Source organism: Micromys minutus (genome assembly GCF_963924665.1).
Source record: "Micromys minutus genome assembly, chromosome: 18".
NCBI lineage: Eukaryota > Metazoa > Chordata > Mammalia > Rodentia > Muridae > Micromys > Micromys minutus.
In genome coordinates, this window is record NC_137953.1 from 13,027,206 (window position 1) to 13,051,592 (window position 24,387).

At 45.5% G+C, this 24,387-nt stretch overlaps 1 protein-coding gene across 2 annotated transcripts in view; it reads left to right on the forward strand.

Annotated features, from left to right (window-relative positions):
- Nucleotides 1–4,713: 4,713 nt before the first annotated feature.
- KCMF1 (potassium channel modulatory factor 1) overlaps nucleotides 4,714–24,387 on the forward strand; it is a 59,418-nt gene continuing 39,744 nt past the window's right edge. Inside the window, exon 1 of one of the 2 annotated variants that reach the window (XM_080931956.1) lies at nucleotides 4,714–5,072. In XM_080931956.1, coding sequence (XP_080788082.1) covers nucleotides 5,057–5,072 — 16 coding nt within the window. In that variant the 5' untranslated portion in view covers nucleotides 4,714–5,056. Of the gene's footprint in view, nucleotides 5,073–5,599; nucleotides 5,706–24,387 lie in introns of those variants that run through there. The other variant, XM_080931957.1, reaches the window with a different exon arrangement.

Here is a 24,387-nt window from a genome sequence, read left to right on the forward strand (position 1 = left end):
TCCTTGAAAGTGTGTGGGGGTGGGGGATGTCGGAGCTCCAAACGCCAGAAAGCCAAAGACTAGCTGTTATCGGTGAGTTCTGGGTTTGATTGGGAGACCTCATCTCAGTGAATAAGGTGGAAGTGCCAAGACGATTCCTGACATTGACCCTTGGCCTCCACACACGTGTATGTGCACCCAAAGCATAAAGCATATGTGCACCCGTGTACCGGATACATACACGAAAAGCAGAAAAATATTATAAACCTTTACCAACTATCTTCAACTTTTTTCTCACTGACATCCCATGGTACCCTTCTCACGGGGTTAAAAAATAGAGCTGACTTGTCATCTCAGCCTCCCTACAACCCAGAATGCCTTGCTTCTGATTAGGATCCCACTTCATCTGGGCTCCAAATCCGTTCACCCATCACTAGTGTATCCTGGTGAAAGGAGGGCCTGTGGTTCCTGCCCCCCTCAGTCTACCAAAAACATCACACACAGCTTGAACAAGCACACACTGAGCAGACAGGAAACGCCTACTAGGGCACAAGGTCTATGGACTCAAACGGGGGCTTGAATTATCTGATGTCCCAAGAAACAGAGTGGATTCCCAGAGGCAGGAATCAACAGGGGACACGGAGACAGAGGATCATAGAAGTCAGGATGCTGGGAAGCACATTTGGCCTCAAGTTAACTACAGCCCTACCTACAGGTCACAGGGACTCACTGTTGGTTACGTTTCAACTTAGGTGCATATGCTTTTGGTGCTTCTGGAGCTAGAAGGGGGTGACAGGTGCCGGAACTGGAGCTGTAGGCATTTGTGGAGAGCCAGACCTGGGTGCTCTGAATTGATCTTGGGTCCTCTGGATGAGCAAGTGCTCTTGACCACGGAGCCATCTTCCCAGGCCTTTTGGTGCTTCTTTGTATTTTTGAGACAGGCTATCAGTACAGCTCAGCCGGCTTTGTCCTGACTCCGAAGGGCCAGAACAGGCATGCACCATTGTTCCCGGGTCTTGTTCTTCTGTTTGTTTTTGGAGACAGGGTTTCCCTGTGTAGACCGTGCTGTCCTGGAACCCAGGGCCTCAAACTCCTGATGCCACTGCTGGGATTAAATGTGTATGCCACCACTGCCTTGCTTTTTTTTTTTTTTTTCTTTTTCTTTTTTTCAAAGTACTTCCAGACACCTTTTCCTTATGAGACAGCTGGTCGGGAACTTGTTAAGTAGATCTTTTCTTCTTTAACAAACCAAACCCACACAGCTTAGATTTATTTATGTAGGAGCACCACACATGTGTGGGTGCCTGCAGAGGTCAGAAGAGAGCATTGGATAGCCTGGAGCTGAAGTTACAGGCGTTTGTAGGCAATCTGATTTCGGTGTTCTCGACTGCTGAGTTAGTTACCTCTAGTCATACTTTTGTTTGAGGTAAAATTTCCTACGTAAATCAGGCTGGACTTGAACCCACAACAAGCATGTTGACTCTGAGTGTTGTGATTAGTTTGAGCCACAGTACCCAGACACTATTGCTTGTCTTGCTTAAGGACGGTTTTATTTTGGTTCACAGTTCAGGCTTCTGACAAGCATCCCCAGCAATGTCAAGATTACAATTATTGTACAGACCACCCCATGATCTCAAAAGTCCTCAGTAGACTATCTAGCTCCCCAAGCCTCGGCTGCAGGGGATTGCTCATGTCCTTTGTGTCCATGTGACTTTTTATACTTCAACAGGACCCTTGGACACTTCCCCATTTTATTTATTTATCGAGGCAGGGTCTCCCAGTGTAGCTGGCTGTCCTGGAACTCTCCCTGGAGACCAGGCTGGCCTCAGAGATATGCCTGCCTCTGCATCCCTTGTGCTGGAACTAAAGGACTCGAGTCTCTGTGCCTGGTTGGTTTCCCCCTAGTTTTAATACCTTAAAGAAGGAAAGGAAAACTCGGAGACAAAGAAGTTGACAATGGGAAGTATTGTTTGAGGGTCTACAGATGGCATTTCAATCTCCTTAGGATTTCTCTCACTGCAGTTTTAAAGACCACAACCGGACCATCCATGGAACACATTAGTTTGGTAAAGACACTTGTCACTTTCAACTGGACCCAGGAGAAACAAAGGAGGCATGGGGAGAAGTCTTCACTGGGAAATGTTCTGAAGATTTCTGAAATGTTCTGAAATGACTCTTCACTGGCAAGATCTGAAGAGTCAAGGTCAAGCTGGGATACCAAAAACTAAGATAAATTCTTGTGGTTGCACATGGTGATCTGCGCCTGTAATCCCAGATTTCGGTAGGCTGAGGCAGAACCAATCTCAAAGCCAATTCCGTGAAAAAAAAAAATTCACTTGCTGAGCAATTTGGCATAAGGATTCAAGTTACCCCGTTTTTTGGAGGCATGTTAACATCCTGTAACCCAGGCTGGCCTTGTACTCACAGCAATCTGCTCATCCCTGCTACCTATGTGTACCACACCAGATATTTTATAAAGCACTTCCCATAAACAGTAAGGGAAATAAACGATGTGTATCCATTACTGTTTTTGAGGCAGGGTCCAGCGCCTGAGTAGGGAGGATGAAGGGAAATGGTATAGGAATTAAGTCTTCCCAGTATGGGTCCCAGGGAAGCAAGCCCAGGCCTTGAACCCCTCCCGCCTCCTTTCCAAATGCTGAACTTACAGGAATTTACCACCAGAAGACTGGGGTTTGGTTTGTTTTGAACTTAAAAGCTCAACCTTTAACTAGCTAGAGTTCATAAAACCTAACTGTATAATGACCCAGCCTCATCTTAATGGAACAGGAAAAAGATCTTTATGCTCATTTTCTTACTTTTTATCCAACTGAAAACAAGGAAATCAACTGGCAAAGCCATGTGTTTCCTCCAATGGACAAGACTAGCTAACCCTCAATACAGCAAGACTTGTTTTTTAGTTTCTTTTCTCTAGTGACATTCATGTACACGACTCTGAATTTCCTTAGAACTTTTCCAAACACTTGGAGCACACACTCCACGTCCCAGCTCCAGTCCCCTTCCTCCTGAATAGTCTGTTTTCACCCAGGTTTTCATACTTAGTGCTCTTCCTTTCTGGAGGTGTTGCTTGTTGGCTACTCTAGATGCTCCAGCATTTTTACAGGACTGTTTAAAACTTTGATAGTGTTGGGGGTGTTAAGAGCTGCTAGCGTGACTTCCACTGCTCAAGAAGTTCAGGGAATGGACTGACACCCTGGAGCTCTTGCCAGTAATAAAAGAAAAAAAAAATGCTTATGGTCCTCAGAAAGGTTCCACTAAACAGGAAGTTGGTCAGACTAACTACAAACCCCGCTTGCCCTTTGTAACCCCTTAGTATAGACGGCTTCCTCCATCGGTGGTGTGGGAATTCCACGCCCGAAACAGGAATATTTCTGGTTACCTAGTCCTCGTTTAAACCCAAATTAAGTGGGGGTGTGGTGGAAGATGCTTTTATTTCCAGCACTTGGGGGAGGTCATACTCAGCTAGATAAGACACTCAAGAACAGGCTCGGGTTATATGGTCTCAAAACCACCCCCAAATTAAAAAATATGATCCCTGGTTTATCATTAATTGCAGCTTTAAACAAGTTTGTGTAGACAGGGATGACATACTATGTATTCTCTTGGATTAAACCTTTTATTATTTTTAAAGGCAGGCATATCTTAAATCACATTCAATAAGACATTGTAACAAACAGGGTCCTTCCTTTGCTAGATAGTCTACATGCCGAATTTTGGTGTCCTATATTTCCTTCTGCCTCTATTGATATGCTTGCCCTTTCTGAAAGTCACAGAAGTTAAGGCAACCAACGCTTTGTCCAGGTCCCACAGCTAGTGGAGGGTGGGCAAATTAGGAAAACCGCCAAAGCAAGCAGTACCCTGGACCCTAGTCTCAGTAAACTTAGCTGGGAACTTTGTCCAATTTCGAGTGTACAAAGGTAAGAATAACCACCAAAAGCGAACCGGTTAAGAGCGAAGGTTCGGCAAGGTTAAGTTTCTTGGCCAAGGTTATACGAGCCCAGTAGAACCAGAATCCCAGGATTGAACACGTCTTAACTCCAGAGCGCGATCTGATCTACCTGCGCCACGCCGCTAACTGACACGTGGTCAGGGGTAGTCTCAAGTGTTTGCCGAGTTAGTAATGCCTGGAGAGAAAGTAGGCTGTAAGGAGCCTGGGTAGGGTCGGAGGTAAAGACATGCACACACACACACATGCACACACAACACACACAGAAGCAGTCCACGAGCCGGAAGCAAATTAGCCCCGAAGCCCACCAAGTTTCCCCGGAGGCGCGTTCGAGCGGGCGGCGGCCCGGAGCCGAGCCGGCTCGCTAGGCCTCTCCGTGGTCCTGGGGACACGCGAACCCCGGAGGCCCGACTGCCTTCCCCTTCTGGGTCCCCGGCTTTCAAAGCAGCACACAAACACACGTCCCCGGGAGGTCTGCGATGGCCCGGCGGCCGCGCGCCCGGGCGCTGGGGAGCCACCTCGGGGGCGTTTCGCGTCCTCGTCCCCCCACGCGCGGCGTGGCGGGCCACGGCTGGGCTCGGGTGCTGCGGGACCGCGGCCGGGCCGCCGCCGAGCACGGTCGCCCGCCGGCCGCGGGGCCTCAGGGCGGCGAGAGGCGGGGCGGGCGTGCGGGCGGAAGGAGGCGGAAGAGGAGGAAGAGGAGGAGGAGGAGGAGGCGGCGGCCCGAGCCGGGAGACGGGCGGGGGGCGGGCCGGGGGAGGGGACGAGCAGGATTTGCGGACGCCGCGCCGCTGCCGGGAGCCGGCGGGGGCCCGAGAGTGACCGAGTCACGGCGGGCGCCGGCGGAGCCGCGGCCGCGTCAGACCCGCCTCCTGGAGGAGCTCAGCCCCGGCCAGGCCCGGCCCCATTCCCGCCCCGCGCCGCCTCCCCGCCGCCGCCGCCGCCGCCGCCGCCGCCGCGGGAGCGCTCCCCTGCCCACCCCGCCCCCGCGGCCGAGCCCGGGAGTCGAGTGGGAGTCGGCCGGCCGGGCGCGGGCAGCGCCGGGAGCCCGCGGTGGGGGCACACTGCAGCCGGGAGCCCGGGAGGGGCCGCGCCGCCAGCGTCTGAACTAGGATGTCCCGACATGAAGGTGAGAGCCGAACCCCCGCCCCCACCGCTTGGGCCTCGGCCTACCCCGCCTGAGGTCCGGGCACCGCCGAGGGCAGCGGGGCAACCAGCGGGGACGCGGGCCAGGCCCCGAGTCGCGGGGCTGGAGAACCCGAGGCGACCGCGGCCCGAAGAGCGAACGGGAGCGGCGGCCGCAACCGTGGCTTACGGCCGCGGCCCTGAGCTGGGCCTGGAGCCGGAGGCGGGGCGGCCGGGCGGCCGGAGGCTTTGCACTGTCATGGGGCGGGAGAGGGGGAGGGGAGGCGGCGGGGCCCGTTACCGGCGGGAGCCTGGCCCTCGGGACATATACTGGACGCCGAGGCCGGGCCGGCCCGCCCGGGGAACCGCGGGGCCCCGGCGCGGCCTAGCTGCGGCGGCTCCCGGAAGAGCCGGGCGCGGTGGCCGAGCCGGGTCGCGGGAGTGCGGCCGCGACAGGGGAGCGGGGTCCGGGCCCCGCGGGCGCGTCCGGTCTCTGGGAGACCGCGGGCGAGCCGCGGCCCCACCTGAGGGCTACGGCCGTGCGGGCCGGAAGGCGTCGCGGCCCGGGCTCGGGCAGCTCTCGGTGACTGGAGCTCGCCCGGCCTCGCGGTAGGCCTCGCCGCGTCCCTGGGCTCGGGTAAGCCAAGTTCCCGGGGCGGATCTAGCCCGGCCGCGGCGAGCAAACTCCCTGCCCGGTCACCTCGCCAGAGCGGAACTTGCTCCCGGCCAGCCCCGGGCCCTCACCCGCGTGCGCTGCCCACCGAAGGAGGCTTACAGTCGGGGGGCGTTTGGACTTCCGCGGTGCCCCGTGGAAACACGCTAGGGTTCTGTGGTTAAGGATCAGACCACTCACGTCCCAACCCCACGGCACAAAGGCACAAGTGTTTGAAGGCCGATGAACTGGTGAAAATAAGTTAACTCGAATTTACTACCATATGGTTTAGGAAGGGGGGAGGGGGGTTATGTTCTCTCTTTGTTTCACTACAGCAGGTTTTACCCTTAAAAAGTGGTCACCGACTTAGTGAAAAGTTTATTTCTGTACGGTTAGTGGAAGATTGTGTAAGCGACCTCAAAGTATTGTGTCCCCTAGCTTTTCAAGTTCTGTATAGGTGTTTTGGAAGTGGAGAAAGTTTGAGGAGGCAGATTCTCAGAGGGAAGGGCATTCTTGGGATTTTCTAGGGTGAAAAACTCAGGTCAATTAACATACATTTAGTGAAGGTTTCAGAATTTACATTTCTAAAGGCAAGATATATAGATCGACTCTGAACATTTTGTGTTTGGCGATTATTAAAAAAAACTAATAGGAAAGAGATTTCATGGAATATTTTTGAGTACTGTTTATGTGTTGGACATTTTGAAATAGCAGGGTATTTACTTTAGCCTCAGTCAAATGAAAAGTATTTGGAAACCCACCTGTTATATGCTTAATGGGAATGGGTTCCTTATCACTGCAATTTGGAAAAAGTTTTAATTAACGTTATAACCAAACTCCATTTGGAGATGCTAAGGTTAATTTTAGATGACATCGGTTGGTGTATTGACCACCTTCAAGACAAAGTGAAAGTGAGCACGGGGTGTAGGCTCTGACTCAGGAACCAGATTAAAATAACAGAAAAACTGTCTAGTGAGATGGGTGTCTGAGATCTGCTCCTCGCCTTAAGGAAGCATCCAGACTGAATATTCTCAACGAACAGTAGCCTGGGAAAAGTACCCTCAGATGGTGTGTTTGAGTAATTAAAATGGCTTAGGTAGATCTAGCATCCTTCAATACAACACACATTGTGTGATCTAAGCCTGTCATTCCCTCTTTGGTTCTGGAAAGGGGGTTACCTTTTCATTACTTGACATCTTTAAACTTTCAACACCTTTCTTGACAACTTAATGCCAGACATTTCCTAGATGGGTGAGTTGAAGGTATTTTGCAATGTTTGACACATGATTTTATATTTACATACATATATTAATTAAATTTGTTATTTTCTTTCTTTTAGACAGTGTCTCACTAAGTAACCCTGGCTAGCCTGGAACTCAGAGTTCAGCCTGACTCTCTGCCTCCCCGGCACTGTGATTAAAGGTGTGTGCTCTCAGACCTTTAACAGAGTTAAAGTTTAAGGGTCTAGTTTTTGACCTAAGGCAGGAATGATAATTTTAGTGTCACATCTGCCCATGAGATTTGTCTATATTTTGTAGTATATTATATCAGGCAGTAATTTTCATCAGGAGGGATTTGACAATCCCAGATGTAGGGGACAATCAGATTTTGCTTACCTTTCTCTTTGGGCCTGCTAACCCTGTTTATCTCAACTCTGTTTTGAGACACAGTGTGTACCCACTCTCGGCTGCTCTGGACTCCCTCCCGAGCGACCTCACCTTGTTAGTGTCTGGTTTTTGAGTTCTTCTAATACTCTGTCCTCCACTCTCTGCAGCCGTTTTCGTCCGCATGACCAGAACTGGATTTTGTAGTCTAGTCCAGGGAGAGCTGTACAGCCAGCCCTGTCCTTCCTAGGTCTTCTTTTACAGCCTTTTGTGTACAAGTAACTTGTTACTTTGTTTTCTCCCAACTCTAACCAACTGCTCTGGAATATACAGATGATGTAACTTTGGACCACACAGACAGCCCCAAGATGAACACCTGTCAAGATCAAGCACTGGACTCTGAGAAAAATGGATGCAGCCAAGAACATAGAGAGTGCTCTAGGGCAGGGTGACGTTACAGGCTAGCCAACTATAGTCTGTCACTACCACAGTTCTGTGGATGCCAGCTAATCAACTGGTATGGCTGTGTTCCACTTAAAACCTTATTTATGGACACTGACATTTGAATTTCATAAAATTTTCATGTGTCATGAAATATGGTTCCTTGAAACCTTGCCACCACCATCATTTAAAGATGTAAAAGCCATTTTTAGCTGGTGGGGCCCATCAAGAACTGGTGATAGTCAAAATTGATCCAAGCACTGCAGTTTGTCTGACTAGTGGATAGAGCTGAGGGTCCTGGAACTGATGGGAGACCAGAAAGGCCCTGTCCCCTTGGTATGTCTGCATTTCTACTGGGTTATGAGCAAGTACAGGGACTGACCAACTCCTGCACCTTACGAGGTAGCACCACATGGACTGGGAGAAGGGCTGGGGAATAAGCTTCTGCCTTTCAGGTGCTAGTGGAGGTTCTTCACAGTAATGGAGAGAAGCTCCTGTTTGCTATATGACCTGACTGGGGAGAGTCTCAAGGCCTCCTTTTCACCATTTTGAAGTAAACATTTCCCTGGTACTAGCACCAGGTCACTCTGTTGTCTGTATCAGCAGTGTCAAGTTTTGTGTCTTACACCAAACCCAGTCATTTTCTGTTTTCCATGTTTCTTAAACTGTCTCTGGCTGGGACTATAGCTCAGTTGTGGAGCACATGAGTTGTGCAGACAGGGTCATAGGTATCTGGCTGGCCTTGAAGTCAGTGTGACCAAGAGTGACCTTGAGCTTACAGGCATGCAGCACCATGTCCGACTTATGTAGTGTTGGGACTTGAACCCAGAGCTGCATAATGCTGAATAAACATTTTACCAGCTAAGCTGCATCCCTGGCCTTGAAGTACATGGTTAACCTGCATCGTGGTAAGCTTTCTGTTTATTTTTCAGCACCAAAGGAAAATAAAAGGAGGCATGTTTGGTGTCACGTAGTATTAGCTGCAGCCACTCTTAGAGTGAGTCTGGAGGATCCCTTAGCATAGACTGCCAGCCTGGTGGCACTACTCTGTCAAAAGAGACAGCACTCAGGTTCCTGTCTGTAGGACTGGTAGGAGCGATGTGTTTGTAGAAAGTCTCTAGAGGTGGTGCAGCCTGAGGTGGGCAAAAGACAACAAGCGGTGGATGTCAGAGTGCTCGCCAACATTGCTCACACAGCTTTGGCCCACTTTCAACTTACTGAGTATGTGTGAGAGACGCGAGAACTTTAGAGCTCAGTTCCATATTCTAACAGCAGAGCCATATTTCCTGGGATTGAACTGTGTTCACCAGGCTTGTGCGGCAAACGCCGTTACCGAATGAGACGTCTCTCACCCTGTTTTCCAAAGGTTTAGAAAGGGAGTGAACATATTTTGATTCTAATATTTTGAGCCTGTTGTTTTGTTTTGTTTTCCTTTTTCTTTTTTATGAGAACAGGGTCTCTTAAAGCCCAGGCTGGCTTTCAACTTCTGTTTTTCTGCCTAAGTGACTTAGTTTTGTAATTACAGGTGTGTGTCGCTAGCTGTGCCCACTCTCAAGTACTTAAGCTTGTTCTCTGCTACTCTTTGTTAAAAAGATAGTCTGTGCATGTCTTTGTTCAAGAGACATGGGTGTACATGGCAGTTACATGTGGTAGGCCCAGGGCAACTTTCAGCAGTGGGTTCTCTCCCTTCACCTCCACAGGCGTCCTGAGCATCGGACAGATTGTCTGGTTTGGTGCAAGCACTTTACTTAGCTGAGGTATCCAACAGCCCTGTTTTCTGAGACAGGGTCTCATGTAGCCTGCGCTATGTGACCAAGGATGACTCTGAACTTCTGACCCTGCTTCCACCTCAAAGGCTGGAATTCTAGGTGCACATCACCTTGTTGTGTTTATGCAGTGTGAGGCCAGCAGTCTCTCAACAGCTACAGCCCAGCCCTTCTCTCTGCTGTGCTCAGTAAGATTGAGGTTTCAGTAGGAATGCATTCCTTATATTTACTGATTTGTTCAGTCCTTCTGCAGTGCTGAGGATGGAAGCTTGAGTCTGGCATAGGGAATTAGAGTTTCCATACAGTCTTCTTTACTTTGTGAACCTACTCTCTCAAACAGGCCTTGAACATGTGCCCTTTTCAGCCTCCATTGTAGCTGGAGGTACAGGTCTGTGCCACCAGGCTGAATTTACCTGACTTCTACCACTAGCTTTTTGAAGATTTTTACTTGTGCACTGAGAGTGGCTAGATGGGGCAGATGATAATTTGTTATTTGTTTCTCAGAAACATTTAATGCTGTTTATTAACAAGTGTGAAGCACAGGACTTTACTGGCTATCGATCTAATTAGTATCAGTGTATATATCTTTTTGTAGTACTGGGGCTTGAACCCAGGACTGTGTATATACATGTTGTAAGAGATCTACTGTGGAGCCAATCCCTGGTCCTCAACTTGGTTTTCTGAGACAGGGTTTCACGTGGCCCTGGCTGGCCTCAAACCTGATCTGTAACTCAGGATGACCTTGAACTACTTCCTGCCTTTGCTTCCCAGGTGGTAGAGTGACAGGTTTGTGCCATTGTTCCTAGCCACTCTTTTTAAATTGATAAAAACTATGTATTTACTTTTCATGTGCATAGCATATTCAAATGTGTGTGCATATGTTACAGTGTCAATTATAACTTTTTGAAGGTTGGACCCATTTGTATATTCTCTTTTCAAAAAATACTCAATAGCAGTAAACATGCATAAAGACATAAATAGAGAATTGAAGGTTTTTCCCCTCAGATTTTGACTTCAAAGCTAGGCTTTGATAATTAGCATACAATTTTACTACCCACTGAAAAGCTCTGTGCCATCATGTTTTGACTCTGTTCAAAGATCATGACAGTAGTTAGTAAGAGTTTTAATGTCATAAATTACATTTATTTTGACTTTCTCTTGTTTTTTTTTTTTTTTTTATTTTGGTTTTTTTTTCTATGTTTACCTAACTGGCCTGAAACTCATTTTGTTAGTTAAGGTTAGCCTTTTTCTTCTGAGCATTGGAATTTGGAATTGTGGACATATTCCATCATACTCCACAACTTTGACTTCCCATAAAAACAATAGATAACTTAAATTTATGAGAAAACACACTGTATTTTAATTTCTAGATTCTTCATATAAAGTTCAGTTTGAAATAACACTTTTTCCATGTATTGGCATTGGCATTTTGTGTTTAAGTTCAAAGTAATAAATTCTTGTTTTAACTTGGGACTTTAATAGAAATAAGTTTGTTTTAATCTTGGAATTTTCCATTGCTCAGCATTAGGATAGGTGTGCACTCAGGAGGCTGAGGCAGACAGATCAGTCAGTTCATGGGCAGCCTGGGCTACTTGAAACGGTCTCTAAAACAAACACAAAATGAAAGAATTGTAACCAAACTGTTACTAATAATTTTGTTTAAAGAAAGGAAACTTTGTCATAGTCTAAACTTAGGACCTTTCTGACCAAACAGATTCATTTGTTTGACTTGAAACCTTGTAGACAAAAAGTCTGTGCATTTATGAGTCAATCATAACTTAAGTCTCAGAGTATCTGCCTGATAACTGTTTGTGCACTGGGCTGCTTTATTGATTCTTTTTACAAAGTTAAAATATGGGGTTCTTTTGCTTGTATGTATGAATGTGTACTGCGTACTTGAGCCAGAAGAGGGCATTGGATCTCCTGGAGCTGGAGTTACAGGTGGTTGTGCTGTCATGTGGATGCTCAGAATCAAACCCAGGGCTACTGAAGAGCAGCCAGTGTTCCAACTCTATTTTGTTGTTTCTAAACAGAGGCTCAGGTATCCCAGAGTGGCCTCAAATAAGCTATGTTGCCAAGGCTAGCCTTGAATTCCTGACCTTCTACCCCATCTTCTGAATGCAGGGATTTCAGTCAGGTGTGTGCTACCATGCCTGGCTCTAGATTTGTGTTTAGTGAAGATTATTGAATTATCCTTGAAATGTTATTGCATTATAAGAAATGCTGTGAGGTTACTTTCTTGTATGTGTGTTCAAAGGAAGCATTCTCTACCCTTCATTAAAGAGTGCTCTTTGTAATAAAAAGAAAGTTGAAAAATAGTAATTTTGTATTAATTTTAGTGTTCTAAGGTCTGTAATCTTTTTGTTCCTTAAATAACTTTCGGGGGGAGGTCACTGAAGTTATTCATTGAAGTTGAAGAAAGAATCCATTGGGGGCTGGAGAGATGGCTCAGTGGTTAAGAGCACTGACTGCTCTTCCAGAGGTCTTGATTTCAATTCTCAGCAACCACATGGTGGCTCACAACCATTTGTAATGGGATCCAATGCCCTCTTCTGGTATGTCTGAGGACAGTAACAGTGTACTTACATACATAAAAGTACACAGAACACAACAGTTCTTAAATGTGTTCTTTGCTATGTCTTAGCCATGTTGGATATGTGTCAGATAGAATAAAGCAGATAGAGGCTTGGGTTGCCTAGGAAAAATGGTTTGGGAAGAAGCACACAGAGCAGGCTTAGGATTGTAAGGGCAAGGCTAGGCACGTGTTGGCATAGGAGAAGCAGTGGGCATGAAGCTTGGCAGTGATTATACAGCCTTGGTGTCAGAAACAGAAATCCACTGCTCGGGCCTGGAGAGTGTCCTGAGAAGCAGGCACCAGGAGACAGCAGCTTACTGTCCAGTACATACAGCAAGAGATGACCTGCTTTGCTGAGCATCCTGTGTGGTACCATCCCTACAACCTGCCTGTGGCTCACCTAGTGCTTTTTACTGGTGGTTACAGCCGGGAGAATTGTTTTAATTTTGCAAAGCAGAGCTTTGTAAGCCTATCAGTACTGCAAAATTGTCTCATCTATGGCTACAGTGCCAATCAGTCCCAACTTTGCCAGTTCCAGGATGTGGGGGAAAGGATCATTGTAATTTACCACTGCCAGTAGGGAGGGGACCTGAATTCAGAATGGGGTTGGGATTGGAGGGACAAAACAGTGGTTGAGTTTTTAATATGATTTACATATTTTTAATTAGGTTTACACATTATCTTCTGTTGAATTGTATGTGTGCATGCATGTATCTCTGTGTTTGTCTATGTCTTACACTGAGCACCAATGGACTTATACCCTTTTTTTTATAGCTGAAGGATTTTCATTTAGGAAACCACTTTTTATGGGTTTTTGTTTTATTGTTGTTTTGTTTTGTTGGGTTTTTTGGTAGCCCAGACTGATCTAGAACTAAGCAAGACTGATAGCTCTGGTAGGCTTGACAGGAGCCACTGGGCTTGACCGAGAGAGAAGGAGAGCGAGGGGAGAAGAAAGAGGGAGGGAGGGAGGGAGGGAGGGAGGGAGGGAGGGAGAGAGAGAGAGAGAGAGTGTGTGTTGAGACAGGGTTTCTCTGTGTATCTTTGACCTGCCTCTGCCTTCCAGAGTGCTTGGATTCAGGACCTGTACCACTGGTAAAATACTAAGTTGAGGATAGGGAGATGGTACATTGGGTAAAGTACTTTTTGCATAAGCAGAATATCCCCAGTACCCAGTAAAAGGCTATAATTCATTGTTTGGTTATGATTTGACTACTTACTGTTCCTTAAAGACAAATATAAAGCCATCTGTGCTACGGAGTTAAGGGGCCCTGGGGTAGCGTTTCTCTATGCTCTGCACATCTTTACTTTTGGCCTCCCCGCCATCTATTGGTTGGTAGGAGTAGGATTACCTTTGACCTTATACTTCCCACTCCAGTGAGATTGCCTAGTGTTTATCTAAAATAACCAAGACTGGAAATCTCTCCTGTTTTTATTTGGGATGCTGATTAACTAACAGGAAAGGGGACTACGGGAAAGAGGAACAGGGACGTTAGAAGAGGGATGAACTACGCAGAGCAGAGTTAATCTGGGGCAGCTGAGTTCCAGGAGCAAAGGCACTGATGATGATGTTTTGTTTCACCTCTGCTTCTGGTTTCAAGTTAACTGTACTGTTTGCGCTGTGTGTTTGAATTTGCTGGTCCTTATTGTTCCTAAAGTGAGTATGGGCAACCTACCCTGGTGACAATCAGGCAGGCATCTAGTGCTTGCTGAAACTTAGAAGATCTCTTGCTAGAGGATGCTAATACTCAGTGGGTCTGAAACACATGTTTGGAAATTAAATGCTTTCCTGTTGGGCTCTCTTCCAGTGTGCTGGAATTAATCTTGAAGTTTATATTTTATGACAAGGTAGTTAAACCGTGTAAGTATTTTAATATTTTGTCAACATTTGCACGAGCCTTTCTCCCCTAAGTTTATTTTCACTTACATTTCAGAGTCTTGCTCTGCCCAGCAGTGCATTTCCTCCCTTTGCAGTGTTGAAGCCTAGTGCCGTTCTCCAGTCCCAGTGCACATCTGCATATGTAAAAGTATGTTAAAACATCATTCCTCATAGGTTTGTAATCATATTTGATACTTAGTGAGAAAAGAGCTCAAGGGATTAAGTGTTTAATTTTGTGTTCAAAGCACTTAGTTTTTGCTTTACAGGCTTTACACAGTCCTGTTGCTTATGTAACTAACAACTGCCGGACTGAGTTGCTAGACCCACTTCTGTCCTTCCTGGTCCAAGTGTCCCCTCCATGCTTATCTAGGCTTGTCAGTGTCTAAGGGGCTAAGGCTATTGAAGGGAAGCAGACAGACTGAGCAAAAGAGTTGCTATAGACTGTCCTTTTTCTGCTTTGATGGTGGATAAGAAGCCTACATATTCAGATCCATATTCAAATTCAGCTGACCTTTGCAGATTCTGATAGTTATTTGTGTGATGTTTATGTAGCTATAGATAAGGATTTGTGGGCCTGGTTATCTTTCCCCTGCCAAGGAAAAGTAGAGATAAGAAAGTCAAGTAAGGGCTGGAGAGAAGGCTCAGTGGTTAGGAGCACTGACTGCTCTTCCAGAGGTCCTGAGTTCAAATCCCAGCAACCATATGGTGGTTCACAACCGTTTGTAATGAGATCAAATGCCCTCTTCTGGTGTGTCTAAAGACAGCTACTTATATACATTAAGTAAATAAATCTTAGAAAAAAAGAAAGTTCAAGTAAGAGGGACTGGGATGTCTAACTCAGTAGATACCCTCAGCTGGCCAGGAACTTGGCAGCAATTCTTCCACCTCAGCTTCTTGAGTGCTAGGATTATTTGGTGGTTTTCTTTTTTGTTTGTTTGTTTGTTTTTGTTTTGTTTTTTTTGCTTGCCTGTTTTTTGTTTCTCTGTGTAGCCCTAGCTGTCTTGGAACTCACTCTGCAGACCAAACTGGTCTCAAACTCAAAGAACCACCTGCTTCTGTCTCCCAAGTGCTGAGAGAAAGGCCGCTGCCAGGCTGGGTGCTGGGACTGCAGCCGTGCTGCACAGAGTTAGCGATAGTGAGGACATCTAACATGCTGCAGCTATGGTAGAGTTATCCAGTATGTTTTCGGTTTTGTTTTAGGACCTGATTTTAGGAACGAGAGTTATAAGATCGGCTCCAAGAGGGCACCAGGCAGGCATATGGTACAGATATGCACACATGCAAAACACTCATACACATGAAAGAAACTAAATCTTGAAACAGAAGACCCCAGTTCATATCTTTGAGGGTGGTCACAGATGACTTTGAACTCCTGATCCTCCTGCCCACACATCCCAAGTGCAGGAGAGCATGTTTCACCACACCTTGCTTTAAAAAGTTGTTACTACATCTTTTGGTTTGGTTTGGTTTGTTGGGGAATTGAACTCGGGCCTTTGTCCAGGCTGGGCAAGTATTGTACCAATGAACTGCATCTCCCACCCTTAATGAAGTCTTCAGTCTGTTGGGTGTCTTGTGTAGCATGTTTTAGTTTACCTTTTAAAGATGTGTTCATTCATTTTATGTGTATGAGGACTGTAGCTGTCTTCAGACACACCAGAATAAGGTATAGGATCCCACTACAGATGGTTGTGAGCCACCATGTAGTTGCTGGGATTTGAACTCAGGACCTCTGAAAGAGCAGTCAGTGCTCTTAACCGCTGAACCATCTCTCCAGCCCTCTTATTTTACCTTTTTATCAGCAATGCCTGATCTCAGCTGAGTTTTATCTTAGATCTGGGAGTTCATCTTTTCATCATATTCATAGGTGTACTTCTGCTTACTGGGTATTCAGTAACATTCTGGATTCTCTTTTTTCATTAAAAGTGATTTTTAACATACATGTGTTGGTGATAGCGTTTAAATGCTTCCGCTGTGAGGAGCAGCGTGTGGCAGTCACAGCTCCCCCATGGCAAGTTCTAAAGTCATAAATTTAGAGGAAGATGAGTTGGTTTTAATGGAGGCAGAATTTTCAGCCCTTAGATTAAGATGACCTTTCTAGGCTTAGTAATTACAGGTGGTATTATCTCTATAAACCTAGCTGTCCTGGTACTCTATGTAGATCAGGTTAGCCCCACATTTACAGAGATGCCCATCTCTGGCTCCCAAGTGCTAGCTGCAGAGCTATTATCAAGTAGCTGTCCTACCTGTCTGTCTGTCTGCCTGTCTAATACTTCTGTCAATTACAGATCTCCATCTTAAAATGCAGGCCTTGAGAATAGAGTTCAGTGATAGAATGTATACCTTGCAGCTCAGAAGATCTCCCCCTTTACCATGTGGGTACTGGGGATTGAACTCAGGGTATCTGGCTTGGTGTCAGGTGCCTTAACACTCTCCTGTATCTGTTAGAAACTCAAAACTTCCTGAAGAAACAGTTCTGACAAGCAGCTGGCATCCCCATATTCTCCTTTTCAGTTCTGCCCATCACATCACTGGAGCGACATGCAGTTACTGCATTTGTTTTCAGTAGTCTAAGATACTACAAGTATAGTTGGGTGCTCTTTGTTATGTTTTTTCCTTTCTGCACCACCGTTTAGCTGGGTCCTCCCTGATCACCCCCCCCCCCATACAGGATTTCTTTCTATAGTCCTGGTTGTTCTGGAACTGCTCTGTAGTCGAGGCTGACCTTGGACTGCCTCGCCTTCTGAGTGCTGGAATTAAAGGTGTACACCATCACCACATGGCCAGTTAGATATCTTACCCAGTGGTCTTTTAAGTGTGGCCCAAGTACTACTAGTATGGGCATCACTAAGTGGGTGTGTCATCTAAAAGTACACCCTCACGGCTCATGTAATTAAGCTAGGGGTCGTGGTACATGCCTTTAATCTCAGCCCTTGGGAAACAGGCAAGCTGATCTACATAGTTTGTAGACAGCTAGGGCTATGTGGAGTGACACTCACCCCACTCCAGATAACATGCCCAGTAAGTTAGAAACAGCTGTCCTCAGTGTTCAAGTAAGTTCAGTTTCCTGTTGGGTTGGATTCACAACTATCCTGGGGCGGTTACTGAAATGTGAGGTGAACCCTTGGTTGTAGAAATGCTTTGATTCTGCCTAGATTGACTACTGGAGGAGATTTTGCAGGCTGCTGTTTTTGTAAATAAAGTTTTACGGGGACAGCCACATCTTGTCATTTATGCGTCACCTAAGCTATATTTGTGCTGTAATGGCAGAGCTGAGTAGTTCTGACAAAACCACTGGAAATATTTACTATTTGGCTCTTTACAGAAAAAAAATTGTAGGTTTCTGCAGTAAACCATAAAAGCATAAATATGCAGTAGAGCATTTGGAGGTGGCAGGTGTTAGGGAAACCCATAACACAGGTTAAGAGAATAGAGCTCCTTGTAAATAAGTTATCAAAGAGGGCCTGTCTGAATGAAGATGGGGCTTTTAAAGAAAAATCTGAACTCATGAAGACATGTAAAGGAAAGGAGGCTCTTAAATGAAAATTATATTTAAAGAAGGGAGTATAACAAGTGTACAGGTCCTGAAACTTGTAGTGATTGGGGTAGGGAAAGAGTGAGGCTGGCACAGTTGGCCGTGTCCTGCACACCCTATGTCATTCCTGCCTGAGGACAGTTTCATTGCATGTAGAAACACGTTTCTGCACATTCTGTGCAGGTGGGGGCTTTGGGTGAATGATGGCAGGACTGGTTGCCCACTGTGCTCCTCCACGGAAGTGTCTCAGGAAGCTTTCTTTGCAAAGTGTCCCCGCATGTATCACTTTAAGTTTGGTCGTACTCAGCCTCAGTAGGTAAGTGAGTCTTAGACTTAGCTGTTTTCTTCTAGCAGGTGAAGGAGTTGCTGGAAATCTCCCTTAGTTGAATGGGAAACCTATGAGTCTAGAATTAGGTGGTCTTTGTTATCTTTCACAAGAAAAGCAAACACAATCTAATATCTAATACTTTTATATTATGAGCCAGTAGTCATGAAATCATATGCACCCGTTGTACCAAACAACAGTTTTGCAAAGTAGCATTTACCTACATTTTGAAAATTTTGCGGGTTTTTTTCTCTGTTTTATTAAAAGGAAATAAATTATTGTAACCTTTTTAAAAAAAGAATTATCATATTTTACATATATGAGTACACTGTAGCTGTCTTCAGACACACCAGAACAGGACATCAGATCCCATGGTTGTGAGCTACCATGTAGTTGCTGGGATTTGAACTCAGGACCTCTAGGAAGGGCAGTCAGTGCTCTTAACCTCTGAGCCATCTCTCCAGCCCTTATTGTGACCTAGTATGTGTCTTGCTAATTGGAAGCCTGTTCTCTTCTGCCTAATTCCAAGTCTTAAGTCCTTGGGTTGAAGCTGGCAATGGGTACTAAGTTACAGAGAACTAGCTTTTCTTGTCCAGTGTTGGGAGGCAGGGGTAGAAGAAGAAAGAGCCATAGGTATAAAATAGTCTCACTGGGATAATGAAGTGTCAACTCTAAATGACTACAAGTTGGCAGGTAGGCTGAGGTGTTGCTAAACAGAGAGTGTGTTTCCCAAAGGCTGTCCTTTCAATTCAAGACACAGAGAAATTCTGTGGTGGTTGTTTATTTTGTTATTGTTTTATTAGGGTTTTGGTTTTGGTTTCTCTGTGTAACCCTCCTGAAATGCACTCTGTAGACCAGGCTAGTTTTGAACTCACAGAGATCAGCCTGCCTCTGCCTCCTGACTGCTGGGATCAAAGACTTGTACCACCACTGCCCACCCTGAAAAATCTGTGGATTTTTAGGGAGAGTTGTGTAGAGTTTACCAACTAAGAGATTTATAGGAGGTAAAATATAGAACTAGAAAAACGGGAGATAAGTCAGCGAGAGCAGCTTCTCAAACTGAATACCTCTGTGTATAAGTAGTGGAAGTGTATTAGACACATTGATTGACTTGCCTAAGCTTCCAAAGGGGAAGTGGAACAAGGACTCACTTGTTCTGACTTCCGGTCCAGTGCTCAGAGTCTGTTTTCTTTTCTGTAAAGAGGGATGAGATAGTAATGCCAGCCTCTCTGAGGATGGTTGTGGATAAAATGCTGATGTGTGCACAGTTTTGTAAGCTAGAGAGCACTTACTGCAGGGTTAAAAGGTGGTGGTGTTTTTATCATGGAAGACCAGAATAGAAGTGGAGGTTAGAATATGCTAGGTAAAGTGAAGGATTTCGGTTCCCACATAAGGGCAGTCTTATAACTCTCAGTACAGACTGAGATGGCGGTGGGGGGGGGGGCGGCGCGTTGATTATGCCTCAAAAGTTCTAAGTAAGACAGATTCGGTGACACAGATCTGTAATCTCAGCAGTTGAGGCCGGAAGATTGAGACTTCCAAGACAGCATGGGCTACTTGAAACCCTGTCTTAAAAAACTAAACAGAGAAAAGGTACAGAGAAACAGCACGTTGTAGAAAGGCATGTGTGGTAGCCTGAGATGAATAGATGGGAGCCATTTGACAAGGAAACTGGTTAAAGGCTTTTCGCTAAAATGAGCTCAAAATCAAAGCATCCAATTTATCAATGGCAAAAGGTACAGAAAGAAAAAAGATGACAGGACAGAGTCTCGCTGTAAGAGCAAGGAATAGACAGGGTACTGGAAGAAGAGCAGATTCTTCTAGCAAATTGGGAGCATAAGGATGAGGGGAAAACATGGTCAGCTTTTGACATTTAGAATTAAAGGTAGTGGTAGTCGATCAGATAGAAATCAGCGGCTGGGAAATATACTCAGGGGCTGGTGATAAGCATTTTATAGCCGCCTGGGGATCAGGCTGCTCTCAGTAAGAAAGCACAGGAAACAGAAGGGATAGGAGTCAAGGTAGACAGATGGTACACAACTCGGAGGACCAAGGAGCTAGCTTGGAAGCCGATGTGCGTGGTAGCACTTGGGCAAGTACTGACTTCTTTGTCCATCACACATAGGCTTCTGGGCAATGGAAAGGGGAGGCAGGAGGGGGAGAAACAACATTCACCAAGTAGCTGTTAGATTCCGAGGAGTTTACATGTACTGACCCGTTTCATTAGTCTTAAAATATACCTAATTTTTTAGTTACAATTTTATTTGTGGGTGTGTGTCTGTGCATGTAGCACCTCACATGTATGGAGTTCTTTCTTGCACTTATTCAAAAGTAAATCAATAAAGCCAAAATAACTTAACAGAATGTGTCATAGATTAGAAAGCTAAAGGTCCGTTTGTCCTAGGTTTACTCATACAAGAAATACTAATAAAATAGCTAGAATTCTGCACCACATTTGATCAGAAGTCAGAGTTGATGTCCACTTTTGTTTAAACAGTGAGCACCTGTGTTTAGTTTAGCCAGTGTAGTCCGTTTGGCTTTGTGGGGCGTGTGTGTGACTTACAGACTTCTCCAGTCTGTTGGCTGTGTAATGAAAGTTATTGCTGGTATAGAAACAGACAATCATGGCTATGTGTGAACAAGTACATCTTAGGGCACGAAAATTTGAACTGCATATAACTGCCAAGCACATTAAATACATTTATTTAATCTAGCCTGTCTTGTGGATTGAACCCAGACGTTGGAAATGCTACTAGGCAAGCCCTCTGTCATTCTCAGCCATAAATGTATTCTTTCAAAAGCTTCCCAGCCATGTAAAAATAGAGATACCATTGTTAGCTAATGGGCTATATGAAAACAAATGGTAGGCCACAAGCTAAAGTTTGATGACCCTTGCTTTTTTATGTGTATGAGTCATTAGGTCTCAAATCCATACAGTCAGCTAAGAGGTGTCTATTGATATAACAAAACTTGACATTGGCCGCTAGGAGCTTTCAGCATCTCTCAAGTCCTTCTGGCTTGCATGCCCCGTCCCAAACCCTACTCTTCTCTAGCCCATGGGCTGAGCTGAGCTGCCCTTCCCCAGCCTCTTCCCTATATATCCTAGCCCTCTTGGCTGCACTGGCCATTTTTGTCTCTTGGCCACTACTCCAGGTTCCTCTCTCTTCCTCTTCCCTCCTACCTCTCAAGGCCCAGCGGAGGTCCTGATTACGCTGAGCTCTTTCAGATGCCTCTCTGTCTGGCATTGCTCTCCTCATATCTATCTATCTCCCTTATATTTGAAATAAACCTCTACCATAACTAGGAGCATTCATGTTGTCCTTTTTTTTTTTTTTTCATTAATGAGTAGTTAGCAAGATTATATTTATCTGTACCACATTTATTCCTGGTGCCCATGGAGCTCAGAAAAGGGTATCAGAATCCTTGGAATTGGAATTATGGTTGGTTGTGAGCTACCATGAGGTACTAGGATCTAAACCCAGGTCCTCTGTGAGAGGAGCAAGTGCTCTTAACTAGTGTACCAACTCCCTAGTTCCCAGCCACCTCCTTTCTGAGATAGTTTTGTTTGGTAGCCCAGACTAGCCTCAAGTTTGAGATCCTCCTGCCTCCTAAGTGCTGGGATTAGGACACAAACCACCATGCCTGACTATGCTCTCATTGTGAAAATGCACTAGGCTGTGTGGGGCTTTGGCCTTCTAAGACTAAGTAGGTAATACTAGGTAGTGGGACCACAAGCTCATGTTCAGCGTAGAAAAGGAGAAAAATGAGTTTCTGAAGGTACCTATGGCAGCTGTCAAAGAGCTGGGCACATAGATAGGTTTGGTCATTGGTAAGGGTTATGGAAGGAGTTGAAAGTTGGGGTTTCTAGTTTGATGTGTTAAGATGCACAAAAGCATAGTTTGGAGGTGGGAGCAGTAAACTGACAAAGGAATGCCTGCCTGGACTGCTTGCTCCAGAGCTTGTGGACTAAGGAGACAATGAAACTGTACCATTAGACTCTGGGAGTTCTCAATACTGTAGTGGGAATAGAAGAGACTGAAGAGGCCAGCCTGGTATACATGGTAAATTCTAGGACAGACAGAACTGTTACACAGAGTCCCTGTCTCAAAAGACTGGGGCCTGGGGGTAGGGTGGCTAGAGAAATCCTGGTGCTGAGTAAGGAAGGTGGTTTTTGTCACCCTAAGTCATCTGGGAAGAGGGAGTCTCAGTTGAGAAACTTTTGGATGGTCCAAGATTGGTCTGTTGCTGGTTCATTGACCTCAAGAAGGCTATGCAGAACTGTACAGGTCCAGCTTAGAAATGTAGCTATGGGAATTAGTTTATTTCAATCCTCTTGTAATAAAGTCAAAAGAAAGATAGGAATGGACGTTTGGGTTCTGAAGGAACACAAGCACTGCAGCCTCCATGTTTTTTGTTTGCCACCCCTTCCCACTGTGTTCAGGAGAGCTAAATCACCACACGGTAGTGCCCGAGGAAGGCCTATAGTTCACATCATTATGACTCAGCTCCAGGCCATGTTCTCCTTCCATGCTCTGGCATGAAAGAATAGAAGATAATTTACCAGTTCATAGAGACGCTGAGGTCAGGTTGCCACAGTGGGTAGAGCTTTCCTACTTAGGCTCAAGTGTCTCATCTGTTCCCACCAGAGGAGTTCTATGTGAGTCTTGAATGACTGCCTGGCTTTATATCCCAGATGGCCTACTGACTGGCCCAGGGTAAGTTACTTAGGTCTCGGTGTTTCATTTAGTATAAGAGATATAAATTCTTAGCATCCTTGGAACATGGTTGTGTGTGTTAGTTATTGTAGATAAAATATTTAGAGTAGTACCTGGCACATAGTAGGTTCTTACTGTTTTAGCTCGTAAGTGTCATCCTGGATACAGCAAAATAGCCTTGTAAATAATTTTGCTGTTTGAAATATCTTGCTTTTAAATTGACAAAATGTGTCCATGTACAACACATTTTTAAATGTGTATTCATTTATGGAATGACTCATAGAGCTAACACACACACATACACACACACACACACACACACACACATAGTACTGCCTTACACATTTCTTTGCTTTTATATTTTATTTATTAGTAGTATCTTCCTGTGCCAGAGGACAACTTTTGGCAATGGCTTCTCATTTCGTTGTGGAATCTGGAGTCTAGTTTAGGTTAGCAGACTCAAAGCAAGTGCTTTGCCCTGACCCATCTTGCTGGCCCTTTCAGACTGTCTGGCCAAGCCTGGCTCATCTAGAGCTCAGGGGTCTGGCCTTGGCCCATACTTGTGAGTGGTGAACTTCTGTGTGTCCTACCACACCCTGGATATACTTCCTTTCATAAGATATTGCCCCTACCTGTGATGGTTTGCATTCTAATGGTCAAGGGGTACAACAGTCACATTCCTAGGTATTCCTGCAGATTAACATACCTTCTGATTATGTGAGGTCAGAATTGTACTGGGTGAAGGCTGGGAGTTGAAAAGTGTAAAGTGACTTGCCCAAATAGAACAGAAACAATTTCCAGGCCAGTGAAGTGTGAGACCAAGGCTGGAAAATGCAGGAGAATAGCTGTTGTGCTAAGGAAGAGGTGCCTCTAGTCTACACCAGTCCAGCTTGCCACATCGATGGCTTTCCACACTGGGCTTATACATAGATACGTCAGACACCGTTGTAGACTCTGTCTCTCCTTCATTATGTATGATGTGAAGACTTCCTTGTGGACATGATAGATGTGTTTGGATATTGATGTAGAAGAAATCTTCACTGGTTAAGTGGTTCACAGCACTGACTCTGTAGATGGTCAGCCTGGAGTCAAGGGGGAGCTACTTAAAGCAGCTGCCACTTCTCTCTGTTGTGGGTTCTGTTGTTAGTGTCTCTGTTTTTGAGAAAAGGTCTCTCTATAGAGCCCACTTAGAGACCCTGCCTCTTGATATCCTAGGTTTCAGATGTGTGCTGCTCTACCTTGTGGAATTTTTTAATTGGCAGAGATTAAGGCATACTTAGTATTCTTTGCTGTGCTTGAGCACATCAGCATTTCCCCGTTTGGGTGGTGAGTGCTCTGCATTTCTAGGGCAGAGTAGAAGCCGATGGATGTGTGCTTGCCCAGATGTTTTGCTAGGACAAGCCTGTGTGTGCTGGTGTGAATAAGGGTTCTCCTCCACTGCTTCCCACGTGCTGGGCTGGCAGGCGGGGAGGGATGGCTTCTTAGTGAGCGGTTGGTCTCTGGCTGCTTGTACATAGGATGTAGTTTGTGTATCTTTATCCTCATGTTCCTTTTAAATGATACCCAGGTCCACAGACTTATTTTTAGAAAGGATATTTTATAGGTGCTGAATATTTTATGATACTTCTATCACACCAAGTGACCCATAATGTCTGGTTGCCTACGTGGGCCTGGTGGTCCACTGTCTTTTATCTCGTGGTCACTGCTGTGAATCTCTTGAAGCCATTCTTTCATTGAGCCTAGAGATGTTGGTTTTTTTTTTTTTTTTTTTTTTTTTAATCACTTTTCTGTAATAAATTTTCTGGAAGTTTTCTATAAATAAATCTTATTTAA